The 26,775-nt window shown below is 38.5% G+C and overlaps 2 protein-coding genes across 2 annotated transcripts; both read left to right on the top strand.

The window, feature by feature from the left end:
- Positions 1 to 4,603: 4,603 nt before the first annotated feature.
- On the top strand, positions 4,604 to 11,815 carry LOC127944319 (uncharacterized). Its single transcript, XM_052540205.1, has 17 exons — positions 4,604 to 4,643; positions 5,746 to 5,948; positions 6,371 to 6,509; positions 6,594 to 6,674; positions 6,761 to 7,132; positions 7,307 to 7,402; positions 7,488 to 7,717; positions 7,921 to 8,099; positions 8,191 to 8,278; positions 8,409 to 8,756; positions 8,868 to 8,985; positions 9,281 to 9,372; positions 9,455 to 9,569; positions 9,700 to 9,789; positions 10,240 to 10,401; positions 10,686 to 10,865; positions 10,957 to 11,815. Exons 1-17 carry the CDS (start codon positions 4,604 to 4,606, stop codon positions 11,160 to 11,162), a joined length of 2,739 nt encoding a protein of 912 aa, XP_052396165.1. The 3' UTR covers positions 11,163 to 11,815.
- A 3,602-nt stretch (positions 11,816 to 15,417) lies between these two features.
- LOC127944992 (ras-associated and pleckstrin homology domains-containing protein 1-like) lies at positions 15,418 to 21,377 on the top strand. The gene is made up of 8 exons (XM_052541461.1): positions 15,418 to 15,439; positions 16,092 to 16,311; positions 16,482 to 16,650; positions 17,371 to 18,036; positions 20,181 to 20,273; positions 20,459 to 20,532; positions 20,631 to 20,674; positions 21,281 to 21,377. The coding sequence occupies exons 2-8, from the start codon at positions 16,099 to 16,101 to the stop codon at positions 21,330 to 21,332; spliced, it is 1,311 nt and encodes a 436-aa protein (XP_052397421.1). The 5' UTR covers positions 15,418 to 15,439; positions 16,092 to 16,098; the 3' UTR covers positions 21,333 to 21,377.
- The last annotated feature ends 5,398 nt before the right edge of the window (positions 21,378 to 26,775 follow it).

Raw genomic sequence — 26,775 nt, 5'->3', positions numbered from 1 at the left:
CCAAAAGTTGATATGATTCTTTAGGGTTTTAATGAAAGCCTGTAACAGTTTGGTTCAAATTTCTCAATGGCATTGTAAAAAAACACCTTTTTTTACCCTGTCAAAAACAGCTCTTTTCAGAGCAAGTATATTGTAGCATTTTCCTTTAAATGTTAATGAGCTCTGCTGGCCCCGCCCCTCTCTTCCAAGCGCCCTCAATGAGACTGTTTACTTTAGCCACAATCATCATGAAACTTACTAATTAGCACATTATTAGGAAAGGCAGTTTGCAAAGACTCATTAAAAAACCTTATACTCACATTTTCTGTTGGTGAAAATGGACCACAAATGATTTGTTCGAACATAGATGCATTTATGTAGATCAGTGGCGCATTCCCTTCAGAAACAAATGTAATCCACTGTGTCTTCAGCGGCTCAGATGCCGACTGCTATGTTCATTACTACATCAACAACAGAACAGCTTTATCGTTTAGGAGTCATTCTTTTCTACATCCGCTCTGGCGGTGAAACAATGGTGGACTGATGACAGCTCACTCAGGGCAGGTCTAAAGTAAGTCCAGTCCAGTCTGTGCTGAAACACTACTGTCAATCAAACTATCATGGGAGGGGACTGTCTGTATGACATCACAGTGACAACAAGCTATCGGCTCGATTTGAGAAAGGAGTAAAGATTTTAGTAGATAAAAAAACAACAACAAAAAACACTCTGTCTATTTTTAGCATTGTAGGGTGTTTGTGTACACACACTGCCAACACACATTTCAGTTCAAACAACTTCCAATGACCCCTTTAAGTGCGGTTGTGAAGTTGTAAGTGTGTTGGAGTTAATCAGTCTTGAACAGTGAAAGTCTTGAACGTGTATCGTGTTTAATATTTAGTATTATTGAATTAGGACAGTAAATTTGTTTACAGAGGGCTGATATTTAATTGCTTGTCTCTTAAAACTAATAAGGTTCCTTGTTGATACAAATTCATTGTAATTGTTTAATTGTGCAGAAGGAGTTTATATACTATAAAAAAAAAAAAAAAAAACACAGGGAAAGAGGGCTCAGGATGAACGGACATACCTTCAGATGAAGACTGCAAATTACATGAAATTGACATATTTGCCCACTTTCTGATCAACCCATATACACTTCCCCACACCCTTCTCTCTCTCTCTCTCTCTCTCTCTCTCTCTACGTCAGGTCTTCAGCCTTGAGCTTTAACAATCAATGCAGTAATTAAGAAAGAGGTAGAGAGAAAAGAGGCCTCTACTCAGCTGGAATCAGCACTACCTCTCTTTCCATCCCTCTCTTTCCATTAGCCTGTTTCTCCTTATTTTCCCAATTCTTTTCATATTTGGTTCATTCATTGCTAAGTTAAAAACACATCATCATCATCATCATCATCATTATTATTATTATTATTATCATTATCATAATTTCTCCCTCTTTATCTCACTTCCTGCAGTTTTTGGTAGACATGCGACGCCCACCTTTATTCAAATGTAAATTTTTCCATTCTTGTGTATTTAAAATACTCCCAATTTGTGTGGAAAACCAATATCTCATTCAATTCAATTTTATTTCATTTTACAAAAATAAAGTGAATAAGTAGTCTTGATATATTTAGTTTTTTCGAACAAAACTGTGTAAATTGGGTAAAGTCCAGGGATTTCGGTCCACTTATCTCTCTAAATCCTTAAGGTTTCTTGGCTTTTGTTTGGCAACTCGAAGTCTCAGCTCCATCCACAGGTTGTCTATAGGATTGAGCTCTGGAGACTGGCTAGGCCACTCTATGACCTTAAAGGGATGGTTCACTTTCAAATTAAATTTTGATATGTTTTAGCTTACCTCAAGGGCATCCAAGATGTAGGTGTCTTTATTTCCGCAGTATTTCCCATTTTGATATTTTTAGGTCAAACCGTTCTTGTCTGTGACTCATATAATGGAGGTCTATGGTCACCACCTCAAAGAGCATGCACAGAGGGAGTCCAAATTAAACAATTCCCCATCGTAAGTACACATTGATGACCTAAGACATGAAACGAGCAGTTTGTGTAAGAAAAGGAACAGTATTTATATTGTTTTTTACCTCTTGTACACAACTACGTCCAGCTGATCTGAGGGCACGCATGCTTTCTGTTGTGTGACATGTGCGCGTGCTCTGGTTTAGTCTGCGCAAGCGCGGAAAGCCCCGGGTGTGATCTCTCGCGCGTGTATGTCACTCATTGTTTACACTTACTGTCTATGGTTTACACAGAGATTTCGGAAGTGTTACCTTTCACTGTGAAGATCTAAACATATTTAGACGTACAGGAAATTGCAATGGTAGACGATTTCAATATATCAACAGACAACATTGTTAAAAAAGCCTCAGAGAGACAGATATGTCTTCAAAAATGGTAGTGTTTTAGTAGCAAGCTTTGTGAGATGCCAACAGAAGTGGAGAGCATATGTTGTCACGAATGGAACAACTACAAGACGACGACGAGGACATTGACAGTATCGCCTCACACACCTGCCTGACTGAAGATCCTGAGTTTTCTCCGCTGTTGAGTCGCAGCGTTTTGCACGTTGTGTTTTGTTTGCCACGTATAAACTGGAGGCGATGTCCAATGCCAGAGGGAACCAATGGGATGCTGTCAATAGTGTGAGTAATGTGTTGTGTTTATTATAATCGCAACGATTATAGGATGCATTATAAACAAATTTATTAATTAAAATTACTGCATTATATTTCAGACAGTGCAGATTGGTGGTGTATCGTGTGGTAAACAGTAAACAATGAGTGACGTGCTTGCGCGGGCGATCACTTGCAGCGCTTCCGCAGACCAGAGCCCGCGCAAACGTCACACAACAGGAAGCACGAGTGCCCTCAGATCAGTTGGACGTGGCTGTGTACAAGAGGTAAAAACGACATAAATACTGTTCGTTTTCTCACACAAACCGCTCATTTCGTGTCTTAGGTCATCAATGTGTACTTACGATGGGGAATTGTTTAATTTGGACTCATTTGTGCATTATATGAGTCACAGACAAGAATGGTTTGACCTAAAAATATCAACATGGGAAATACTGCGGAAACAAAGACACCTACATCTTGGATGTCTTTGAGGTAAGCTAAAACATACCAAAATTGTATTTGAAAGTGAACTATCACTTTAATGTGCTTATTCTTGAGCCACTCATTTGTTGCCTTGTTTCGGGTCATTGTAATCCTTTAAGACTTGTCGATGACCCAGCTTCAGTGTTCTTCATTTGGTGCAGAAAGCTGAGGGAAGGAGGTTCTTGTCCAAGATTTTACAGTACATGACCCTGTCCATTTGCCCTTCAATGTGGTGAAGCTGTCCTGTACCCTTAGCAAAAATACAGCCCCAAAAACATAATGTTTCCATCCCATGCTTGACTGTAGAGGGATGGTGTTCTTGGGTTCATAGAATGTATCTTCCTCCATACATGGAGTGTCGAGTTAATGACAAAGTGCTCATAGTTTAGAGCTTAGTGTGTTACCAATGGTTTGCTTGGTGATTGTGGTCTCAACTGCCTTTGTTAACAGATCATTAACAAGCTTCTCCTGTGTAGTTCAAGACTGATCCCTCACCTTTCTCAAGATCATCCTTACCTCATGAGGCAAGATCTTGCACAGAGCTCCAGACCGAGATCGATTGATGTTTATTTTGAATTTCTTCCATTTCGGAATTATTGCACCAGCAGTTGTCTCCTTCTCACTTTATCTTTTCACTCACAAATTGCAGACCCTTCATTTCTTTGTAAGTGGGCAAACCTACAAAATCAGCAGGGGATCAAATAAATATTCTCCTCACCATTTGGAATAAATGTCTTTAATGTAAAAGTGTTTACTTCTTGGGTTGTTGAGTTGGTGTGTTTGCATGTTTACACAAGGTTTTCATGAGCCAGTGTGTCTATTTATATAATGATATTCAAAAACACGAGATAGACTCTGAATGGCCTTAAGGTTTTCCATCTAAAACAGGAAATGTAAGCATTATGGAGCACTGGACACTTTTATAATGTGATGTCTGTTTCATTCATACTCGAAGCTGGAATGAAATTACACAAATTACAATCTCAACTGCATTTGACATAATGTCTTGTAACATTCAACCTCAACTCTTTTAAACAGCACCTTTTGTTATAGACATTATATTAGTAACTTAGGTTCAAATGACATAATTTACTAAACCATTAGAACTATAATTTTGTATATCTCTAATACATTCATTCAAGTAAAACAGACCTAATGCGATAATGGTGGAACTGCTCACTTGAAAATACTGGTATTTACTCAATGGAATTGAGTAGATCTAACTAAATCACATTGACTACGTTCAACTAAACTTTATTTTTATGTTATTTTTATGTCATTTTTAAAAGTAAGATCACCTAATTTAGTGTGACCACTTCCTTTTTGTGTGTGTGTGTGTGTGTGTGTGTGTGTGTGTGTGTGTGTGTGTGTGTGTGTGTGTGTGTGTGTGTGTGTGTGTGTGTGTGTGTGTGTGCGTGTGTGTGTGTGAAATCAATTGATTTTTCTTGGTGTAGATAATTACAGTCGATTCAGTTGGTGCTTCTTCACTCTTTTAAAGGGTGGTTTGTGGTTGATGGTGGTCTCCCTCTGCTGGTCATCACCCGACATTGCAGGTGTGAGGTCTTGCGTCATTGGGAGACACAGTCAGTGAGTTCTGTTTGAAGTAGATTTGGTGGAGTATCTTATGAACAAACTGAAAAACAAATACATACACATCCAGAAAAGGAAGTGTGATGCACATATCTTAAATATATGCAGTATTTATACCCTATCAAGCGTGAGGATTTTCTATCTGTGTTGTGTGTCCTTGTGTGTGAACGTGTATGTGTACTATCTGTGGTTCTCTCTCGCTCTGTGCATTGGGATGAGGCAACCCAGTCTCATATAAAAACGTACCCTGACTACGTTGGTCCAAAGTGCAAAACGTAGAGGGGTTACAATAATGGCCCTTGAATTGTATGACTGTTACGTTTTTTTGCCAATTCTTTTCCTATTGTTTAGCGTCCAAGTCACGTGACTTTCAAGATTCCGACCGTGAGAACAAAAAAACATGGCGGACATTTCTCTCATTTTTAGTGAAAAAAATCAATATTTTGAGTTAGTCTCTGCATAAAAATAAGTTTTGATTACATTTCTAGCGAGAAATATATATTTTATTTTCAGAATATTCACTCAGTGGATGTACATAATCACTCGCTTGTTCGTTGTTGCGAAGATTTTTCTGATTTCGCCAGAATAACGTGAAACTGCAACGTTTTGGTTGCTATGGACGCTGCTATCGCCTAGCATAGCTGTGGCCCCAGATTCCACATACTCTTCCTTGCGATTTCGCTCCGTCTGACAGACTATAGTGACTGCCCACTATATGCGTTTCGTCTGAGGTTGATTTGCTGAACAACACATTAATCCGTGGCAGCGGGAGAAACTAATGTTGACAAAGTGAGGAGTTACGATCAGTCCGCTGTTTTTAATTTTGACATCTACCGGAACACCGGAACCTCCGTGAATTTTTTTATGGTTATTATTGTCCTCTGGCATGGTTTTAATATTGTTGTTCATATTTTCCTTCTCATTTTAATGTTTCTCTTTGTATTTTTTTTTTTTTTTTTTTTTTTTTTTGATGTATGGCATAATAAAAAAAAAATAATAATAATAACCTCCGTGCATTTGTGTGGTGCGATCTCATTGGTGGGTGTTGGGTGTTGACGCGTCAAGGCCCCACGAAGAAGAAGAAGAAGAAGAAGAAGAAGAAGAAGAAGAAGAAGAAGAAGACGAAGAATACGAGGGAAAATAAGCAGGGAAAGTTAGACAAGGAGGAAAAAGAAGCGTGGAAAATTAACTTGACCAAGCTGAAAATGAATCACCTTGACCCCGAAGATGCCATATTCCTGGTTGATGCATTCCTGGATGAGTGCAAGGTAAATAACATCTCAGTTGTGGAAAAAGTATACGAATTACATACTAATTACAATGTCTAAGACCATAATAGGCTCTGAGGTATAGCAGGGAAGAAGTATCAATGTGCAAAATTGCAACACTCCAAAAAAAGTGCAACTATACAGTACCAGGTTAAATGTCTTTATTCAAATGCAAGCTATAGTGCTGAGCTGAGCTGAGTTCACACGTTAGAGCCAGTGAGAGTTTAATTCAATATTCTGTCAAAACGTTTAACTTTCTTTTCTATTTTTCAATGAAGAACGGGTTTTCTAGACAGGGCCACAACCGTTAGACTGAATTTTTACAATGTAATATTATAACATTGGTTTTATAATGAGATGTTTATAGGTGGTGATAACCTTGGTGGGTGGTGGTTTATTCTGTGGCTTAATTGTTTATTTAGGTGGATCAGCATGGACAAACTAAAGGAGGTTCAAAACAATCCACAAAGTTGTGTGTTTGGCCTGATGAGGACAAAGATGGTCAACCTCTGCCAAAAAGATGTAGAGCTGGAGAGAAACGAAAGCGAGATTCAGCTACTGGTTGGTTTTTTGTCTGTTTTTTCATCATTAGTTGCATTCATTATTTATTGAGCAAGTTCTAAATTGATATTTATATTTTTGCAGTTTCTTCAGCAAGCGTTAAAAGCGTGTCCTGTGCTCCGTCTACCAGCACAACTGAAGACACAGTGATCATCGAAAATTTTGGTTTTTTTCCCTTAATACTTTTTTCCACATTTGTTATGTGGTAATTGCCCAGATTTAACAATGCCTTCTTCCATTTTCATTTTCAGACTCCCTCATTCAAGATGTCCGAGAACTCTTGGGAAGTGGTGATGAACAGTCTTTCCCCTCAGAGTGGAGTAACAGGCAAACTACCTCTCTGGAGAATTGGACAGTAATGAGGCCCTTCATGGTGAACAATATGTTGTCATCTGAGAAGCCCAAGGAGGGGGTTTGCCATCACTGTGGACACAAGGCTGCAGTAGTGATGTGTAGGGACTGTTTACCACGATCACTCTACTGCACAGCCTGTGACCTTTCCACACATGAGGCCCTGGTGCTTCATAACAGAGCATCCATGGTGGAGGGGTTCTTCAGACAACTGCAGCCATCCACTTTTGTTCAGCAGCACGAGGGAGGGAAATTCTCCTATCATGAAAAAGGTGGTTTTTAAGTCTCAGGTTATATAGGCTGTTTTACATTTTACACAAATCCTGGTTTACTCCAACAAACATGCTGGATTAAGTTGTGTTTGATAGAAACAACACCCTCTCTGTTGAGTTTTGGGTTCCATTTACTCTAATATGTAAACTAATTCTGCTTTTTAGATTGCATAGATTGCATGTTACCAATCGTTCCTCCCTGCTGCGACTGCTCCACTGGGCAAACAAGCTTTTCCAAGGGAAAGCCAGTTATTTTAATTGGAATGAATGGTAAAAAAATTTTTTTATTATTTCTTCATATTGTGTTTTTTGTTTCTTGTGAACAAGAGATAATTGTTTTTGTCTGAAATTTCAGGAAGATACAACCTCTTCCTTCCATCAGTAAACTGCTCCTGTGGAAAAACCTTGCCAGTGACCATAAGTGATCTGGTTGAAAGTGGTTACTGGCCAGCCACTGTCAATTTTGAGACCTTGTACATGGTGGACTTGTTCACCACGTATGAGGATCTAAAAATCACTGCCCCAGGGATGTCCAGACAAGCTTTTGTCAGCATGCTCGAGTGTCGTACAAAACTCTTCGGGCGAGTGAGTGGACGCATCATTTAGTTATCCTGTTTGGATCACCTTTTAGAGATTCATAGAACAGATTCATTGTTAGGACTTGTTGTTACAATCTCCAAAGTTTCAGCACATATTTCTTGACAGAGCCCTTTCTTCATCATGACCACAGTCTAAAGCCAACCTTCGACACAGTTACTTACTTTTTTGTTTTTCACTTTTGCTCTAAGAGTGGTAAGATTTGTGGGGACACAATGCAGAGGGCCTTCCTCGAATGGGCCTATGCCAAATTTGAGGTTGACAAGCTGTCTCAGGTCCAGCATTTTCAGTGCCCTGCATGCACACCATACATGTTGGCAGTTGCAGTGGATGGGAACCGCAAATTATATCGTTTCAAAAGCCAACCAGGGTGTGTAACATTCATGTACAATGAAATGCTAGTGAGCCACAAATTACTTTTATACAGTAAATTTAACCCACATCTATATATTTCTTTCAAGACCTGATGGGTTTTTTGATGGAGTCTTTTTGGCCAATGATGCTGATGTGTCCTCCTTTGTTGATTACATCCATGAAACAACTGGACATGTAAGCTAAATTTATATTTCATGTGTAACGCCACAATTTTACATTTTTATGAATGCTTGCCAGTTTTTTCCCCAAAATTTAAACATTATTTGGTTTGCATCAAATGCCATAATACCATGATCTTTTTAAGAATCCAGGGAAAGGGAGATGTGGTGCGGGTCAGTGGACCGCAGCAGGAGAGTCTGCCAACAAGTCTGGAAGCAAACTAGACGAGGAAGGTGTTGAAGTTGCTGTCTGCCGTCATGGGGTTTTGCTCAAGGGACTGAATATGTTCCGTGGAGAAATATTTGCATACCCATTATATCTCCAGAAACAGCTAGCTTCACAGACCGTCCAGTTTTTTTGCTCTGATGTGGTCTGCAAATATTGGCCATATCTGCAGAAAGTTGTGGGCCACTGTCCAGAGTTGGAGGACTTGCTGAACATGCGCCCATTTCTCTCCATCATGCATGCAAAAGCGCATTCATGGATGTGTGAGGTAATAATGACAATTAGATGTATTACTTACCATTTGCAACACACATTATGATTGTCTTTCCTCTGCCCCTACTTGTTGTTTTCCAAATTATAACATTTAAATGTGTTTCAGTTAAAATGGGGGGGACGCAATCAAGAAGGAGCTGGAACAACAATCGGGGAGGAGGTTGAACAGGTTAACAGCTTCCTCTCTCGAGCAGCCATATGTTCCAAGTACATGTCAAAAGCCGGTAAGCATTTTTCATGTAAAGTTGTGTCCAAATTGAGACCAAGTGGTTTTAACACTAATGCTCGGCCTTTGCTTTTTAGAGTTCCATGCATAGGTGCTCCCTTAGAAAACAACTGTCTAGTCAGCACTTTTACACTGATCAGGATTCTCTTAATAATAATTTAACTTCTGACACGTTAATTAATTGTATGATTATTTCCAGGTTTATGTGACAATATTAGAGAATGATCAATGTAGTATCTGACCTGTGGTCCTCACTGTGAACCTAAATTACTGCACATACATTGTGTGTCAAGTTCGCACAGACATGCTAACTATCCAGGCAAGTGGCTGGAACAAGCGAAAGGCAGAAAACCTTGACCGGACACTGGCCAAAAGATACATCAAGGTACAACTAGGAAAATATGTATAATAACATTTTTGTTTTTAAATTCTCAGCATTTGTTAACAAGGATATTTCTTTTGGATAGACTGTACAAAGGATTGCAGAGGCAACAAAGGACCTGGAGAAACTCACAACTGAGTTATCTCTACAGCAAGACACAGTCCAGCAGTGGGTGTCTGATGTGCAGCAGTGGACCTCAGGTACTTTGAAAAAAATTATTTGATGCGATATTTTAAGAATCATAGGCTCTGCTCTTGTACAGGGCATCTGAAAATAGGCTGATTGTAAACTGAAATTGGCATTAATCAATTTGTTTGTTGTCGTCCAAAGGAGCAACAATCCAAAATGACCTGCAGAGGACCATCGAGGGGCTATATTTGGGCATCAAACAGCGAAAATTTCAGCTGTATCGTCAGTCTGGTGAGAGCAGAAAAGGCCGCTAGTAATGCAGATTTGTGAAAAATGAATTCACTACTGATTTATACATAGTAAAAATAGCAAAGCCTTTTATTTAAAAAAAAAAACATCTTTTGAAATAGGTTTACTACAAGTCAGGGCAGCATACTGAAAAACTGTCAAAATCATAATAAGGTTGAGTGCAATATCCAAATATTTCCAATATTTCTGCATAGTGCAGAGATATCCTGACCTACCAATTTTGTACTCTATTTAAAATAAAAAAAAGTAGATTCTGAAAAAAAATGTTTTTTCACAATTTTTCAAATGATTATGAAACTTGTTATGCAAAAATTATCACACAACATCTGTCACAATAATCATAAAACATACATATTGTGAAGTCTTACTTTGTATGGTGCTTTTGTGTAGTGATCGTGTGAATGTACACTCATTTTGTGTTTCTCATTGTAGGTGGGAACAAGCGAAGGCATCAACTGAGAAGAAAGATTGCTGTTGAGAAGAAAGCCTTGGAAGTTGCCATCAATGACCACAATGCTACTGTGGGGGAAGTTGAAAAACTGCCTCCTCCCAATGAACTCCTGGCTGTGGACAACTACTCCTGGCCATGGGAATGTAAGTACTTCCCCTGAAATGCACTGAATACAAATTGTTTGATTCACACATCTTGATGTAAATATGGAATCCGATGTAAAAAAAAATGTTAAGACACTTGGGCAATATGCAAAAAAAAAGAATGCAGTAATTTGTAAATGGATGTGATCAGACCCCTTCGCGAAGCGCTGATGTTCTATCTCATCCTGTCAGGGTTTATTTCTCTATTGTAGTAGCAAAACATCTTCTGTCCCAATATTTTTATAGGAGGTTGTAAGATAACACTTTGATGTAATGTATTGCAGGTCATGGTGATATGGAGCGAAAAAAAAAAGTTTTTGACAAGGTAATGCTGCTGGCTAGACTAAAAGAAGAAGAATTTATTGTGGTTCGCGAAGTCAAGCAGCACATGGAGTACATGAGGAGTGTTGCTGGACTGATCGAAGAGTTTACCTTTCAGCTGACTGAAGACACCACTGGGAAATGTAAGGACAACACATAGGAAGTCTCTTTCTTCTATTTGCTTCTCTGGTAACCATTGGCTCATTTCTTTATATTTTAATGTCACATTCTCAGGCAGTACAGAGGGCTTAATGGAGAAAGGACGTGAAGGACTACTCTGTGTGCTGAAGAGAAGATTGCGTGAAGTTGAAGCACAACTGGCTAAAGCACGCACAACATACAAATGTATTCTTGGACTGCAAACATTGCCCTTAGATGACTTTTCTGAAGAGGAAGACTCAGAGAATACTTCCTCAACTGATGAGGAACTGGGAGAGTAGTTATTAGGGAGATGATGTGTTTACATTGTGTTGAACCCAAACGTCAGTGCTGTAATAACTTGTATGTGAAACCTGAGGTTATTTTACTGCTGTTGTAATATTTCTTTGTGTTTAGAGCATGTACTGCAAATTCCTCTGATACTGTAAAAACCCATAATGTTAGCCCATTAGTCCCCACCCTCTCCCCCAACCCAATCACTGGTGATTCACAACTGTCAAACATGACAAATTACCTTTGTTTTTTATAGCATTACTTTTTTGGTCAAAATGTATTGCGCATCCCTACATAGCTTCACTATAGTTTGTATATAGTGTACCTACTGTAGTTTACATAGCCTATTGTATTCTTACTCTCTCCAACAGTGTGCTATTCCAGCTTATGTTTCCACGTTAGTATAGTATATCAATACTCACTCACTCTCACACACTCACTCGCTCACACACACACACACTCACACACACACTCACACACACATACATACATACACTCACTCTCACACACACTCTCACTCTCTCGTTCACACACGCGCACACACACACACACACACACACCCCTACCTTTCTAAATATATATAGTCTTTATTTTGTACAGGGCATAGTCTCTTAGCTCTAGAAAGCCTACTTTATTAATTTCACCCAGTAAAATGAACTGTTGTTTCAACTATAGTCATGTCTCTTTTGTTTGATTCATGAATAGTTTTCATTTAAGTCAGTTTACTGTTTTATCCCATTGTGTGAGTTGTTCCTTTCAAGTAAGTAGTATTAAGGCCTATATTCTAAGGCAGGGGTCATCAACTACACTTGTCCGAGGGCCAAACCATTTCTCGGCAGACACTATCAGGGCCAGACACTCTTGTAAAATTAAACTGAATATTGTATCCTATAAGTAATATATTATTAGACATATATTATTATATATTATATTATTATATATTAATTAGCCTTTGCCAGTGTTAACTTACTCATATTACCTGTACGATAGCAAGCCACTAGGGCGAAAACGATATTTTAGGCTTCATATTCATGATGCTGTCAACTGCTCACGTGGGGAAGGTGACTGCCGCTGGACGAGGCGGCCAATCACAGCGAACTGATTGACATCCAGGCTAGGACTGCAGGCGCTTTATGCAGACATAACAGCTGTCAAGCGGAAATGTCAGAGGGGAAATGTCAATTCTTTCGCAAACTGTGTGATTGTTAAACTTTCCCAAAAAATTTGTTTTGTGTCTCAATCATGTGACTCTCGAGGTTCCTGTCGGGAAAACAAAAACGGCGGACATTAAGTGGAAAATTAAATATCTCTTGTCTTAATTATATTTGTGTTTTATAACGCAGCACTAACGTTACAGTAGATTGACATCAAATAACGGTTTCAATAATCACGCCTTCAGTTATGAAAAATAAATGTGTGTGTGTTCTTTTTTTAACATTTTTGATAAGGAAAGTAGCAACATTGTCCATGGCCGTTACTATGGAGATTAGGACAGTCCGCTTTGCGTTACGTGAGCAGAGCAGTTGGCGCGCTGGTCTCATGTTTTTGTTAAACTATCGTAATTAAACAAACATTTTTGTCCTCTTTTAGCAAAGATCATATACATGCAGTATAATTATTTATTAGTCAGTTTGTGATATTTGATATATTGGGTAGATATATGTTTTTACAACCCTAGCACAACCCTAAAACGGAAGAACTACAACTGGGGTGCTGATGTCAACACAATTACTGAAGAGGGGTCTAGGGAGTTGTAGTTTTTTTTAAAACACTGGGTTTTTCTTAAAATTGGAAGTTGTAAATACTTAATTGGTGGCATTCCAGGGATTTTAGGGGATATCAAACAAATTTTTGGCATCAGACTTTAAATATTGTCTTGTTCAATTGGGGATTTTTATTTTTACGCCATAGCACACCCCCCTCCCCACCACATCCCTTTGTGACTATGCTGAATTTATAACCCATGTCAACATCTTTCTATTACAGTTTGTCTCATGTATGTAACCCTTTTTTGTCCCATAATTATAAGCCTTCAAATATGCCCTGTGGTTAAGGTTCAAAGGTCAATATCTCAAAGCAGGAATAATATAGAACCTTTAGATTGATATATGTTACTCTCCAGGTCAAGACCTTTCCATAGATGTATTTGGTTAAGCTCTATGACAAAGTTAAAAAAAAAATCACATTTTGGACATGTACCCTAACAGCCTCTGGTTCAGAGAGCACTTTGAGGGCTTCAAGTGTGTGTGTGTGTGTGTGTGTGTGTGTGTGTGTGTGTGTGTGTGTGTGTGTGCGTGTGTGCAGGGGCATCAGACTAGGGGTAAAACCAGTACTGATTACAAGGGCCCCAAAGGAAGAGAAAGTCCTTGAAAAGTCTGGAATATATTTTATTTTACCTGGATATTTTTAGGGAGGCCCATCAGGACTGCATAGGGCCCGGGATCTTGTGCAACGCCCCTGTGTGTGTGTGTGTTGAAATTATGATCAAAATGAGGATTGTTTGAGATTTTTTTTGATTGAGATCTTTATGATTATGGAGGGTTTTATGCCAGGATGAACACAGTCATTCAAATCATTTATATATGCCACAGCAAATAGGCTACACAATGCATCTAATGATATAGTTAGATTTAAGTAGACAAGAAAAGTGTTTGCAGTGTTTTATTGGATGGCATGGTTCACTAGTATATAACTCTCTCTCACACACGCACGCGCACACACATACACACACTTGGATATGTGGTTTACGGGAACTCTCCATTTTTTTTTTTTTTTACACCATTTAGTATGGTTTTTTAAAGCGGTATGGTTTATGAGGACACAGATGTCCTCACAAACCATGTTTTCGTTGTAATACCCATGTCATTATGCAAATTTGTGTCCTCATAAACCATATACAAAAACACACACACACACACACACACACACACACACACACACACACTAACAGCAGGCCCTGACAGGAGGGGACAGAGTAAAGGTACACAGGACCTACAATTTCCACACTTTTATCAGCCCCCGGTCTTCTATTAGTCCAGTGGACCCGAACATCCTGTGTGTAATATAAATGTGGTGTTCAGTGTGTGGCCATTGAAAATGTGTTCAAATATATTTTCTATTGTAAATATTTGTAAGTCGCTTTGGACAAAAGCATCTGCTAAAGGATTAAATAAATATATATTCTTCACAGAAAATGAGCCAAGGCCAAAGTGTCTGAGTTTGAACAAATAATTAATCGTATCATTTTTATTTTGATAAAAAATGAAAACGGGTCCAACAGACCCGGACACCATACAATGGTTAAATGTAACTGTCACAAAAGTGGCATCACGTTTTTACGTGTGGGCAACGTAGCTCTGAGAGGTCATTGATTGACACGTGGGTTGCCCTATCACAGAGGCACAGAGGTCAGCAGATTGACAAGTGAGTGTGGGGGGGGGGGGGGGGGGTGTCCGCTCTTTCCGCCACCCACCATTCATACTAGTGATGGGAAGTTCGGCTCTTTTGGCTCAGCTTCCAAAGAAGATCCGGCTCTTTCGACTCCTGAATGGGTCTTAATTTAGGATTTTTTGCAGAGCTTTGTTTTACCATAATTTTGCAAATATTAATGGTTTGTGTGTTGAAAACCCTTTCATGTGCAGTATTTTTTATGAGAATCATTATAATTGCTTAAATTTTGTGCATTTATTTTGTTACAAAACCAGTCTTTTGTTTAATATTTTAAACAAAAATTTTATTGCACAAATTAACAACAAAACCGAATATAAATCCAATAGAAATTTAAAAAAAAAGCAAATAAATCCACAGAACTAGAACCAAACTCAAGCAAACAGTTTTAATGTCCTCAGTGAAGATTGGCATTCAAAAAAAATCAGATGCCTCAGCTTTGATGGACTGATCATATTTCTTTTTTCTGTGATTATCTGCCCTGTTTTTTTAGATTCTCTCTGAAGGAACAGATGTTGCCACAATACACACAGTCTCCCCTCCATTAACGTTGTTACGACTCGTTAACTTGCAGTGGAATGCCGCTTCACTTCACCCCCCTCTCTGTTTTTACATAATGTTATGATCCCATATACTCACATCTGATTGGCCTCGATGCGATTGCTGACCAATCAAAACAAAGTTCTGCCTTGAGGTAAGCAGCCAAAGGAAAAACATTTTTGGAGCCGGCTCTCAATCGAAGCGAACCGGCTCTTCTGATTCACTACAAAGCATCGGCTCTCAGAGCCGCATCTTTTGCGCATGACCCATCACTAATTCATACTGTACATCCTCAAAGGTAGGTAATGAATACACGTAGTGATATCAACATATGCTTACGGAACCGGAATAATAAAGTTAGTTAGCGCTGTCTAAGCCATCATTCGTTAATTATTTATCACCATGAATTTATAGGGATGTGTCCAAGGACATAGGGGTTTATCCAGCATTAACGTATATTAGCCTACCCATTTAACGTTAGCTGCAGTTGGCGGCAATGTGCTAATCGAGTTCAGAATGATGAGTTGGAAACTTTATTGATTCCAAATTCATGTCACTGCAGCAGAACAGTCAACTGCATCAATATTTTTTCCGTGGCCGGATAATTTCATACGTCTTTTATTAATGGCCCGCGGTAAATCGCACTCCCACCACTCACTCAAACTACAAATCCCAAAATGCACTGCAATAGCTTACACACAGGTCATTAAAACGGCTCAAGGGCAGAAATGTATAGTCATTTAAACGCAAAATAAACTACATCGATATTAATGATATCTCGTGCTGTATCGCGTTTGAAAATATGAAACACACATGAAGTGTTGATATCTGACACTAGCCTACTGATAGTGCTGAAATAGTCCAAATTACAAATATTTGTAATGTAACACTTAAATAAGGCAGTTCCTATGTCTCTTTGGTTATTAAATGTTGATTGTTTTATATTCTAGTTTTAAGATGCCACGAGGGTCAACAATAACAACCTGTGTGGGCTGCAAAGCAGCTATTGGTGTGGCCACCAAGACCTGCAAATATTGCCAGTCTGTACAGCCAAGAAAGCAAAGACTGGCAAAAAAACTTAAGAATTTTGAGGACAGAAAGGAGAAGTGGTTAAAAAACCAAACCAAAAACCAAACCACCTCTCATGTTATTGATGAGGCATCTGTCTTGGTATGTGTTTAACGTCTGTAGCCCACAATGTTTAAGACATTTATAATTGCCTATATTTCTGTGTATATATATATATATATATATATATATATATATATATATATATATATATATATATATATATATATATATATATATATATATATAAAATATTATATCTTTATTTTCAGGTCGAAAAGTTAAACACATTGGGGTACAAGGCCATAGTCTTCATTGGAAAGAAAACAAAGAAACAGAAAACCTGGTCCGCACAAGTCCTCCAGCCAAAATGGCAGCTGTCAGACCATTCTGCAAAATGCCTGGACAGGATGAAGGCTCTTTATGAACTGTTAATTGATGGTAAGTGTGTGCGATTATTTAAAATCTTACTCCATAGTCAACATAAAAATAAATGTGACAGCAATTACAGTTGTGGATTTTCTTGGTACCGCTGTCACAGGGCAAACCACAGTGGGCCAAAAATAGCTATTCATTTGTTGCTTCATCAAATTTGGTCTTTGCTTTATCCAATAGGTGTTTCTTTTAGTTTCTTTTGTTTAATAAAAAATGTTTCTACTTTCAGAGTCTTACATATTAATATATAAATATATATATCATCTTTGACTTTGGGAAACACTGGTCAGCCTTTTTTTTATTTTCTGATGGTTTATGGACCAAACAACTTATTGCTTCATTGAAAAGATTATGAAAATAACAGTTGTTTGCAGACCTAGATTCTTTTACTAGTCAGTGAGCCACATAGCTCACTGATTTGTCTGCTATACATAGCAAAATAGTCAACAGCAAGAGGCATTGCTCAATTCAACTTCAAAAAACTATAAACACATATCTCCACTTCACATGAGATAATGAGATCCTACAATTGCACCAGAGTACAAAATCAGCCTCACCTCAGTTCTACAGAGAGCATAGAGTCCATAGGGCAGCATTTATAGACAGAAGAATACAAAAGACAAATGTACTGGACATTTCCTTATGGAGCACAGTCCATGCTAGAAAAAAGGGGACCTTTGTTCTTATTACAGGAGGTGAATAATTTCCTCTTTTTGTACCATTTAGGTTGTACTAACCAGCAGCCCGCCACCGGTCCTCCTCCCATCCAGTCCACCACCAGTCCTCCTCCTCCTCCCATCCAGTCCACCACCAGTCCTCCTCCTCCTCCCATCCAGTCCACCACCAGTCCTCCTCCTCCTCCCATCCAGTCCATCACCAGTCCTCCTCCCATCCAGTCCATCACCAGTCCTCCTCCCATCCAGTCCATCACCAGTCCTCCTCCCATCCAGTCCATCACCAGTCCTCCTCCCATCCAGTCCACCACCAGTCCTCCTCCTCCTCCCATCCAGTCCATCACCAGTCCTCCTCCCATCCAGTCCATCACCAGTCCTCCTCCCATCCAGTCCACCACCAGTCCTCCTCCTCCTCCCATCCAGTCCATCACCAGTCCTCCTCCCATCCAGTCCATCACCAGTCCTCCTCCTCCTCCCATCCAGTCCATCACCAGTCCTCCTCCCATCCAGTCCATCACCAGTCCTCCTCCCATCCAGTCCATCACCAGTCCTCCTCCAATCCAGTCCATCACCAGTCCTCCTCCTCCTCCCATCCAGTCCATCACCAGTCCTCCTCCCATCCAGTCCATCACCAGTCCTCCTCCAATCCAGTCCACCATCCAGCTCACCACCAGTCCTCCCATCCTACCCCTCACAGAACCACCTCAGCAGAAACGAAGTAAGTTATGTTGATATTTTCAAATAGCATATAAATCATTATTCAATTGCTAGTCATCTTTTTTTTCATATGTTGTTTAATCACGGTATACATGATAACCATGTTAAACATTTAATCTGTCTCTCCTTCTTAAACTGAAACAATACTCTAAACAAGGAAATGTATTTAAATTTGAAAAAAAGAAAAAAAATCCAATGACCGATTAGTGTGAGGTGACTTTTGAGGTGTTATACCAGTAACTACTGTAATATGTAGGTCTGGATAACTTGCCTTTCAAATATTACTAAAGGGAAATATAACATTTTCAAAATTCTGCCAGGAAGATTGACAGATGCTGAAGCAAAAACAAACTTTTGGCAAGTGAATTACTGAAGTGGTATCAGCCACAATGTGCCACTAGAACAGCTTCAATCTATATAGGAACTGATGATGATGGAGAGCACTGTTGCACATCCAAGGTCTGCTGTAGGTGTTTGGTGACTAATTTTTAGCTGTATAGGATGCACTTCAGTCTACTGTGCATATGGACAAGCTCAGTATGTGCACACACACACATCAAAATACATGGCTGTAACAATTAACATCCTGTGCTGGTTTCTGTTAAGTAAGGGATAATGTATAGCGAGGCGGTTGTTATAGCGAATACAACCACGACAGGCTGATCGGGTCTACCAAAATGGCTACCTACCAAATAAATAAATAATTTTACACAAAATATTGATTTAAAAAAGGAGTTTATTGATTTTAAAACGATTGTATTGCTTCCGTTAAAGAACACCGTGTCCATGGGAACGCTCTGTTTTTCCATGGCAACGGTGTGTAATACTTATCAGTGGTCTGTTATCAAGAAATAACATTCTACATTAGAATTTAACCAAACCATGTAATAATAAATGATAATCAACTCAAAATATGTGTAACTTAGCAAGCTTTCATATTCTGTGGGGAGCGTGGATTCATGTCATCATAATCAATTTCTTATTTCTCAGTTTGTTTATATGTGTTTATACACTTATAAATTAGGCCCCTGATGATCATAAAAAACCCTATTCCAGTGGAGTTCCTATGTTCAATGAATTTACAATGAAGACAAGATATTTAATGTTCAAACTGAAAAGCTTTACTGTTTGTTTACAAAGATTCTCTCATTTTGAATGTCATGGGGCATGGGTATGCCATGGACACTAACACACCCCCATGGCTTTTGAACTTAGCACTGATAACAATCTGGATGGTCCTTTTCCTCTTTATCCCGAGGTACACAACGTCCATGATTTCAAAAATCTATTTCAAATGCGGACAGCACTCATAGCACTTGTAGTAGCGACAAACTGTGTTAACATATTTTTTTCCAAAGTGTTCCTGAGCCCACATTAATATCCTTTACAGTAGTGATTCCCACCATCACATAACATCCCCAGAAGGCTCATTCATTCACAACCAAGGATGACTTGCTCGTGAATGAATTCCGGGGATGCCCCTTTTATGCCTAATCATGACACTCACGTGTTTCCAATGAACCTGTTCACCTGTGGAATGTTCCAAACATTCCCAGTCTTGATTCTGTCCCAGGTTTTTAGGAGTATGTTGCAGGGCTCAAATTCAAAATGAGTTAATATTAGCTAAAAAACAATAAAGTTTTTCAGCTTGTCTTTGTAGAGTATTCAATTTAATATAGGTTGAAAATGATTTGCAAATAGTTGTATTATGTTTTTATTTTCGTTTTACAGTTGACCAAGCTTCATTGAAACTGGGGTTTGTAAAACCCATTGAATCAGATTGACAAAATCTTAATACTTAGTAATTCATTATGTGAGACACTGTGGTCTGTGAATTGAAGTCTGGAAGACACATCTCCAGACAATATTGAGGTTATAGGATAAAGGTAATTTGTGTAGGAGGAACTACATTCATTGTCTTTTCCTTCAATTGGTCACCTGTGTGTACATCTTGTAGTCTATAACCCTTGGTAGAGCGAAGAAGTGACCATACAGCATATGGTTAAACAATTTCCATGAATTTCAATGAGTGCCTATATCTATATCTTTCCAATTGTAATGTGATATTATATATTTGTTATTGGAATAAAGGTATTTAGACCAGTATTCATTGTAATAACAGCTACATTTCCTTAATCTCAACAGATATGTCTGCAAACAATAAAAAGAAGCAGCAGAATTCTGCAGCCTCAGACATGTCTACAAGGAAGAAACTGAGGGGGAAAAAATCACCCAAAGGTTATTAAGCTTTCCTAGATTTACATTTCACCATTTCAAATCAGATTTCAAATAAAGTGATTATTTTACCCTAGCCAGATGTACGCAAGTCATAAATATATCATGTGTTGCCTGTCAAAATAATTTTTTAACTAATTGATGAAGATGTATGAGGTCAAACTCATGTACTTTTTTTGCTCTTTTAGAATGTAACCATGGTATCCTAGAAGGGGAACCTTACTACCCAGTGAAGAGGGTGATCCGCTGCAAAATGCAGAAGGTTAGCTTTACAATAATTAAAAGTCTTAGATGTACTCAGTGGAATTGCAGCACCCCAACTGGAAACCCCTTAACCACATAACTTTGATGTTTTTTCAGGGGATCCAAATGAAGTTGGTGGAATGGGAGCCCTGTTCACTCTGGTGTGTACAATTTATCATAGTTTTGATTGGAATAACCTAATTCTTAGCACTTCAAAACTTAAAGTAATATCCTTAGTTTGTATTTGTGGGTGGCTGTGGCTCAGTGTGTCGAAGTGTCCTTGGGCACTCTTCGAGAGAGTTGCACATCTAATGCTGGCTATTTCACATGCAAGCATGTCAGTCAATGAAATAATCCATGCCATGGGACCTTTAAGGCAGATAAACCTGACTGCCATAATTGAAAGACATATGTTGAACATAAGAACCAATTTATTCTGAGCAAAGGGGAGGTCTTTCATGACCAAATTTTCAAGACTAATATTGTGCAGCAAATTGCAGAGGTCTTTTACAATGGATACCTTCAGAGCAGAGGTATATGATTTCAAATAACCGGCTACACCGTAGGTAATGCATATTCAAACCTTAACCAAAATATTACCATAGGCAGGAAATTTACTGTTATCAGGTTACTGTAAGTTTATAAACCTACTGAATGAAGGGGTGGCTTGCTGTTCATCATTGCCCTTAACCTTGTCATGTTTGTTTTGAATTTAATTCATGGCTGATGTAAAGACCTAAATTTATAACAATCTCTTTTTATTACAGTGGGGAAACTTGGCCGCCACAGTGGGTGACGGAGGAGAACACCACAAATTAAGGAAATGTTCAATCCCATTGTTTTGTTCCATAAGCTATGTGTATGTCGTTTACAGTATATTAAAAAAATTAAAATTCAAAAGCCTGAAAGACTCCCACTTTGTTGCAACCAGAGAACACATGCTGTTTTTACAAAAGCTTGACAGATCATCTCTCTCCTTCACACATAGATGATAGATAGATAGATAGATATTGCATACTTCAAATAATATAAATAAAATTAATTCACCTCCATGCAGAGAAAAACTTGATAATACACCAGAAATAAGTTATTACCACTGATCTTTAATATAGATCAGTGGTTATTACTAAGACCAGACACGTGGTGGCAGCACTGAATATGTCATAAGAAACGTCATCACATCAGTGGAACACTGCCTGGATATTTATTGAAATATTATGCTCGAGGAGTAATACCACAAATAACACGCCAGTCCATATTCTTGGACTAACAATGATTCCAAACTAAAAAAAGTACTTCTTTTTTGTAACTCGTCACTTTGTCAACATTAGTTTCTCCCGCTGCCACCTCAGACGAAACCATAGACTGTAAAAAAATATGGACGTAGTGTCCGTGACGTCACCCATAGACTCCTCGGTTTTGAAGCCTAAAGTGTGCAGAGCGGGCCGTCGCCATCTTGGCAGCGCATCACCGCGTGACTCTCCCGGATAATCGAAAATGGGCAAAAAGGCGGGAGCTGATTGCTGAAGCCACGCCCACCTATCGCGACGGCATTGTCAGCAGCGGCAATCCACCTGTCACTCAAGTGGCCACGCCCTTAATTATGCAGAACTTTAAGGCTTAATATAATTTAAACGGATGAGTTATAAAAAAAATCACCCCCCTCACAGTTGTCATGAAGGGCAAAATTAGCAATGTAGACCAAAATCATTTTTTGAACCAGGCTGTAAACGTTTTTTTTCTGCTGTAAAGTTGGGCATTTTAACACGAGGAGTCTATGGGAATGACTCCCTTCTGCAACCAGCCTCAAGCGGCCGGTCGATGAATTGCAGTTTTAGTCACTTCTTTATTGGCTTCACGAGAGAGAGCGTGAGGTTGCCGCTCGGAAGAAACGCATATAGTGGGCAGGGGTTTGATCTGTCAGACGGAGCGAAATCGCAAGGAAGAGTATGTGGAATCTGGGGCCACAGCTATGCTAGGCGATAGCAGCGTCCATAGCAACCAAAACGTTGCAGTTTCACGTTATTCTGGCGAAATCAGTAAAATCTTCGCAACAACGAACAAGCGAGTGATTATGTACATCCACTAAGTGAATATTCTGAAAATAATATATATATTTCTCGCTAGAAATGTAATCAAAACTTATTTTTATGCAGAGACTAACTCAAAATATTGATTTTTTTCACTAAAAATGAGAGAAATGTCCGCCATGTTTTTTTGTTCTCACGGTCGGAATCTTGAAAGTCACGTGACTTAGACGCTAAACAATAGGAAAAGAATTGGCAAAAAAAACGTAACAGTCATACAATTCAAGGGCCATTATTGTAACCCCTCTACGTTTTGCACTTTGGACCAACGTAGTCAGGGTACGTTTTTATATGAGACTGGGTTGGATGAGGGCATGATATTAGACAGAAACAATACATGCAACCCAGTAGGTGAACTGCTGTTTCTTGCTGCATTGGGAGTGAAACGCCTGCATTAAAGGGTTTTTCGCAACAGTAGGTAGAACACTGCAGCAGAACTCCTTTACACTGGAGCTCCGCAATACACCACACTAGATGATGATGTCACTCATGCCTGTGCAAACACTGCTAACCTGCTTAAACTGACAAAACGCCTTTCCCGACCAATCATTGGTCACCTTTTCTCTGTCCTCAAATATTTATTATAAAAATGAGATTATAAATGACATATTTTTATATAAAATTATAGTTTATGTATTGTAATACATACTGGAAATTAAACTGTAAGTAAAACAATGTAGGTATTCATATTTACTTTTCCTTATTTTCATCAATTAGTTTTTTTTTCCATGTCACACACCATTGATTTAAACAGCACAAGTGAATGCATCAATATCACTTAACAATCTGTACCTATTATTCTGAAATTATGCTATTACTTTGTTGTGCACAATGTAAACTGTTGAGATCACATGTGGAGTAATTACTCTTATGCTCACCAATGCTGTGTATAATTAGATCTAAATACAGTAAGAACACTAATTGTATGAAATATTACTACAATTTAAAACATCTGTTTTCTATTTTAATGTATTTTTATGATATGTTTGTTATTTGTATTCCTGTGATGACAAGGCTGAATATTGTCATTACTCCAGTCTTCAGTGGCACAGAATCTGTCGGAAATCATTCTAACATGCTGATTTGCTGCATGATTGTCAAAGTTGAAAATGGTGCTGTTTAATATTTGTATATACGCTTTCACTTTTGATCAATTTAATGCATGCTTGCTGAAAGTGTTTATTAATCTGAATTGATGTAAACATTACCTTAATTTTGTGAACTGATCTACACCAAGAAGATGACATGGTAAAAAGACTATTTCTTAAGCGCAGTTAGTAAACAATTATTGTGCCAAGCTTTGTACATCCCAATTACTCTGTGTGAAAAAAGAATAGAGAATAGAGTTTAGACCACAGCAGACAGAGGCAAAAGAGGAGAAAAGGAAGCGTTAGAGTGATTAAACAGGCAGTTGAAGTGAGGGAGGAAAGGGTGAGATGAGTTTAGAGAAGGTGCTGGATAAGTGGTCAGCTGGTCCTGTTTTTAATATGAGTAGAATTTCTTACTAATGGACAACTGGAGGACATCATAGGAATTCAAAAAAAAAAATCAGTCCCTTGGCACCAGTTTCAAGTGCCAATTTTTGGCTGTCATTGAGCTTGGTTTGACTGAAGGACAGCAGGAGCATGTGTTCAGAATGATCAAAGTGGTCATGGCATCTCAAGAACTCATTGAGATCTCAGTTTACATTTGTATAGTGTACAGTCAGTATTGAACATCATCTACATGGGTTTACATTAAAATCAGAGGCACTGAAAGAAATTTGAAATTCAACAGAGTTTTTGGTAAATACCAAACATAAATAAATATATGTATATAGTCGGGCTGCGTTTTGTTGTTGTTTTCGTTTAAGAATAGAATTAGAATAGAGATTGCTAATATATACTATAATAACTAACTAATAATTTAATAATGCTCATCATATTTAATTTTCCTATTTTTCATTTTTAATGTGTGATTTTTTTTTTTTTAATCAATGTAATTTTATTTAGTAGTCTTTATTTTTTTACCTTACACTTACATGCTTGCACTACAAAAAATCTCATGGCACATCTTAGCTGGATATACAGAAACAAAGTGTTTGATCCCACATGAATTTCTAAAGAGAGATATCGCAATGCTGCAGGTAAAGCATGCAGTCCACCTCAAGAGAAAGGCCTGTGACTGCAGAGACTAAACTGCACAGCAGCAATTTTTTTTACCCTTGGATTGCCCTAATTATACAGTGCATTGATTTTACAATGCATCCATGGATTGATAAGCAATAGGCTACCTCTCTCTCTGTGCACCCCTCCACCTCCTACAGAAAGTACTGTGTGCTTGCCGGCACTTTCTGATCTCGTGCGATCTCTCCCAGGGGTGAGAAGACTGCGCCTGCTTTCTACTGACCTCCCTATCGTTCCCTCACAGATCCGGATCCCTAACAGTGTCCTCTCCGCAGTGCAAATGAGGTAAAGAGCAAGTGCTAATGAAAAGGAGAGCAAAATTGCTCTTTATCAAACTCCTCTCTCGTATGAAAAAGAAAAGAGCGCGGCAGTCGAGTGCAAGGAGATCAGTTTCTCTGGGTTGGGAAACAGGAGGCAAACAATCAATTACACAGTAAATATGACACAAGTCAGCCATGACGGCCTCAGGGGAGGATGAGAAAATAAGGTTCTTGCCTGTACTCTGGTAAATTCATTCTCAAGAATAAATTATTCTTTTGATGTGCAGGGCATTAAAAAGAAAATACGCATGGTGCCTGTGTTAACACAATGTTATTCCCTGATGACATTGTGTGTTATTAATTCCTTCTATACATTTTTGCTTACAATCCTTCTTAGGCTTTAGTGCAAGATATTACCCGAGAGGGAAATACCAAGACCTTCTTATAGCTGTAAGCCTACGTTAGCTCTTCTATTACCTCTATTATCTCTATTCTATTATCTCTCTCTCTTATTTAAAACATTTGTTTAAAAATATTGTATACCTTGGAATTAAGCTTTATAAGCTTCATAAAACACACACACACAGTTGTAAAAACCTTCCAGTAGGCCTACTCATTTACATAAATTTTTCTATCTTATGTTTGAAAGTTTATACTGTACCAAAAATGACTTTGAGTATGCTATTAAAGGGGAAAGGCAATGAAATTTATTTGAGTGCAAATAGGTCTGGATTCTTGGATATCTTAAAACGCTGTTTTAGCAACAACAGCTTTGGGCTATTCTGTATTTTAAGCATTTATTTAGAGAGGAACCGCACACAAGGTAATGAAGGGCATCGATCCAGGTTGCTTTATTAACGGGGCAGGCTTCTGAAGCCTAATAGGACGCCAATTATTCTGTCGAGGTTTAATTAGCCTCGCGCTGAAAATGTGCTTACTGCGCGCGCTGCCACTCGGCCGTCACCTCGCACCCGCACACGCGCTCATTTCACGGGCCGCTGGGACCGAGATCAAGACAGCTAGGCCCTTCTTCATTCAAGTACAGTGTTCATTAAAGACATGGTGAGTTTGTCCTGTCGGCTATAACCCGTATCTGTTTGTTTACTCACCCGCGCACTTTATATACGGATTCTTCACTATTGGCAAAATCATGAACTATCGCGAGAAGTCGCTATTGGCTAATGGGTTGATGATCTGTTGAAAGTCACTTGCAGTTTTAGAATTAATTTGAGGTGTTTTTATTTAAATATACGAGTTTGTTACTTTATAATTAGCATTGGTATTAATTAGCCTATTTCTCCTGGAGTCCTCCAGTGGTAAAGTTTAATGTAATTATGATTGCCCATTAGTGCACTGAAAGGTTAGATAGGCTTTATTACATAAAACATCTTTCAACCTTGACCTACAGTGAGCTCTGAGGCTGTTAAATAATGGTAAATGCTTCTGTATGACCCAAGGGTCAATGTGATTTCAGCCTTATTAAAAATAATGTTTAATACTTGAATTCCTAGGAAAGAACTAGAGAAACTAATAACAGTTTAAAGATTGATATTAATGTACATGTTGCCAAAGTATAAGTTTTATTTCCTTTGAATGGCAGCTAATATGGAAATCTGATTTTTCTTGCTGTAATATGGGCATCGACTGCTGACGCTGCCAAATCACGACTCCTTGGAGAACATGGACATTATCAAAAAATAACCTTCTTAACCTGTTTATTGGACTGACCAACTAACTTTACATTATCCCT

This window comes from Carassius gibelio, chromosome A23, assembly GCF_023724105.1.
Source record: "Carassius gibelio isolate Cgi1373 ecotype wild population from Czech Republic chromosome A23, carGib1.2-hapl.c, whole genome shotgun sequence".
NCBI classification, from domain to species: Eukaryota; Metazoa; Chordata; class Actinopteri; order Cypriniformes; family Cyprinidae; genus Carassius; species Carassius gibelio.
Note: the sequence above shows the minus strand (reverse complement) of the source record. Positions and strands in the feature narration are given on the sequence as shown.